General features: G+C 39.2%; 1 protein-coding gene across 1 annotated transcript in view; it reads left to right on the top strand.

Annotated features, from left to right (window-relative positions):
- Positions 1-2,090, top strand: part of exosc4 (exosome component 4) — a 4,471-nt gene extending 2,381 nt beyond the window's left edge. The window contains exons 2-3 of the mRNA XM_079876557.1: positions 255-461; positions 1,535-2,090. Of these exons, the coding sequence (XP_079732683.1) occupies positions 255-461; positions 1,535-1,894 (567 nt within the window). The 3' untranslated portion in view covers positions 1,895-2,090. The remainder of the gene's footprint in view (positions 1-254; positions 462-1,534) is intronic.
- The last annotated feature ends 1,133 nt before the right edge of the window (positions 2,091-3,223 follow it).

The following is a 3,223-nucleotide window of genomic DNA, read 5'->3' as shown; positions in this document are numbered from 1 at the left end:
AATTAAATAACTGTACTCAAAATATTAATACTTTATTAGCACACCAAATGCAAAACTTCCACAAAGAAACCCCGTTCCTAGCGAGTGTATAGCGCTGCTGACTCCAGTGACCCGGATGAGCCTGTGTTTCTGTGTTCAGCGGCTGTTATCTGGGAATAACACACCACTGGATAAAGCGATTGACCAATCAGAGTCCAGTATTCCACAGAGCCGTGTAATAATGTATAATGATGCGAGGTGTTTTTGCTCTGCAGACGCGCGGCTCTCGCAGTAAGTCCCTGCACGATCGAGCGGTCATCAACTGCCAGTACAGCATGGCCACGTTCAGCACGGCGGAGAGGAAGCGGCGTCCACACGGGGACCGCAAGTCCAGCGAGATGAGCCTGCACCTCAAGCAGACCTTCGAGGCCGCGGTGCTGACCGAGCTCTACCCGCGCTCGCAGATCGACATCTACGTCAAGGTGTGTGTGTGCGTGCATCCCGCAGTGCTGTTGGTGTCACACACTTTACTGACCTGCGCTGGGAAAGAAATGTGCGATCTGAAATGAAGAGCGTTTATTCTGATTTTTCCCCATTAAACAGCACTGGCCACATGATTATCCCAGAGTTTGCACTGGGCACAGAAGCAAATCCATTCCTTTGATGCAGTTATTTGTTCAAAAGATGAATGCAAGAGCCTTATCAAATTAGTCAAAAATGTGAGTTTATTACAGTAGTAGATCACATTATATTAGTGGTCACGATTCGATACATCTCACGATACTGAACTCACTATACGATATTATTGTGATTCTCCAAGACATATGATAAAAGGTTAACAAAAATGTACTGTTGGTTAAAATGCTAAATTTGGTGTTACATTGTGTGTGTAAATGAATAGTCTTGGACTCGGTGCTGGAAACCCAAAGCACAGGACAATAGAGACGCCAGAATAACAATATTCATGATTCTGAAGCTGAAAATACAGAATTACTTCAGATGAAAATGCTTGCACTCTTTCACTAACTTGATATATTTAAAATAATGTAGGCCAATTTTTTACACATTTCCCAATTGCATTATTATACATTATTCAACATAGTAGTTTAATGTAGTACTGACACTAAAACTCTAAAAACTTGATTTTTTTTTTTCTCACACAGTAATTTTACTATAAACTATACACAATACATATTGTCACTATCAACGAAACATATTGTTGCATTTTTGCATTGCAATATATTGTTACAGCCCTAATATATATAGGGAGAAATATGTCAGGAGAAAGTTGTCGTCACTCCCTCAGTGACTGTATTAGAAACACCCTCACAGCATTTACTGCCAAAGTTAACAAAATCTAACATTATTTACATTTACATTTATTAATTTGGCAGACGCTTTTATCCAAAGCAACTTAAATTGCATTTCAAGTTCACATTTACATTCTTATCAGTTCTTGTTATTTTATAAATCTAAACAAGTCACATCAAATGAAAACCATTTATTAACCAAAAAGGGTCCATTAGCTAATAAAGTCTCTGTTGTGATTGTGTAGATCCTGCAGGCAGACGGAGGAAACTACAGCGCGTGTGTGAACGCTGCGACTCTGGCGCTGGTGGACGCTGGCATCCCCATGCGGGATTACGTGTGCGCCTGCAGCGCTGGCTTCGTGGAGGACACGGCCCTGGCTGACCTGTGTCACGCGGAGGAGAGCGGAGGCGGCACTGCTCTGGCCCTGGCGCTGCTGCCCCGCAGCGGGAACATCGCCCTGCTGCAGATGGACGCCCGGCTCCACCAGGACCACCTGGACGCGCTGATGGAGGCCGCCACCACCGCATGCAAAGGCCTCAGTAAAGTGCTGGACGGCGTCGTGCGTCAGCATCTGGAGGAGGTCTCAGTTCTTACCAGCGATTGAGGACGTCCCACGAACTCAACAGACTGTGTTCCCGCTGTAGAGTGAAGCCTACTTTTGACTGAAACAACAAAAAATCCTTCTGGAAGAAAACGCATAAAGAATCTCTATAACAAAAACAACAATAACTGTTTTGGTACAATGAGTTCTCAGTTTTGGAAGAAATGTAATAAAAAGGTTTTGGTATGTTTCTAAATGGTTTAATAAAATTTTCTCTTTTGTGTTTTATCAAATCAAACATCCAGGTAATCGTACTTTACTCAGAATTAGAATGTTTCATGACAAGAGTTTACTGTCTAACAGTGCCAGATTAGAGATTCAGCTTGTAACAACAGCAGAACGCTTTTGGTGCTAAATAGAACCTTTTTCATAAGATTCCATAAAGAACCATGTTTTTAAAGTGCCGTTAAGAACATTTTATATAATATTTTGTTTATTATTAGTAGTATTATTACTTATATATTATTACTTATATAATATAATATACTTATATATTATAATATATTTATTATTATTATTATTAGTTTTGTCATGTTTAAGTTTCATAGGTAAGAAATATGTTAGGAAGCCTAGTGCAGGGTCCAAAGATGAGACGAGTTTTGAAATTGAGAGCAGAGAAACACTCACTCACACATAACGCATATTTTAAAAAACGTTTTACATAAATGTATATTTATTTGCAACAGTTGTGTTAACCGCAATCCTAAAATGGCTTTTGCCAGCAGTCCGCCCATTTCTCTCTCTCACTTTGCTTCTTGTCTACGCCCCTTTTTTGTTCACCTGAGGTGGTTAAGTGCAATCCATCGATCTATTGGCATTTTATGAGAACAGAAACATCTTGACACTATTATCAAAGTGTTGAGTTTCCTTCATTTTGGATTGATGGAACATCACGGAGGTCAGCATTATGAAGACCTGTCCACAGATACGTTTCCATACAGGTGAGTCTGACAGACACAATATTTTTCCACCACTGGACCACTGTGTTTAGCAAACTATAGCCTACATCATTTTTTATGTTTTAAATTAAACATATTTAGTTTGAATTTGCATTTAGAATGCCTAGACGTCGAGTTAGACAAATATACAGATAGAACATGGTAAGCCGTTTTAGCTTAAATTGTACCCAGCGTTACTCGTCGTAATTGCATTTTTACTAGTAAGAATTAAATTTGAGAGCTCAATTCAATTCAATTCTTACTAGTAGCAATTACAATTAGAGAGATCTCTTATTCAATTATTACTAGTAAGAATTACATTTACAGAGCTCTCTAATTCAATTATTACAAGTAACAATTCCAATTAGAGAGCTCTCTTATTCAGTTGTTACTA

This window comes from Squalius cephalus (genome assembly GCF_949319135.1).
Source record: "Squalius cephalus genome assembly, chromosome: 7".
Taxonomy (NCBI): Eukaryota; Metazoa; Chordata; class Actinopteri; order Cypriniformes; family Leuciscidae; genus Squalius; species Squalius cephalus.
Note: the sequence above shows the minus strand (reverse complement) of the source record. Positions and strands in the feature narration are given on the sequence as shown.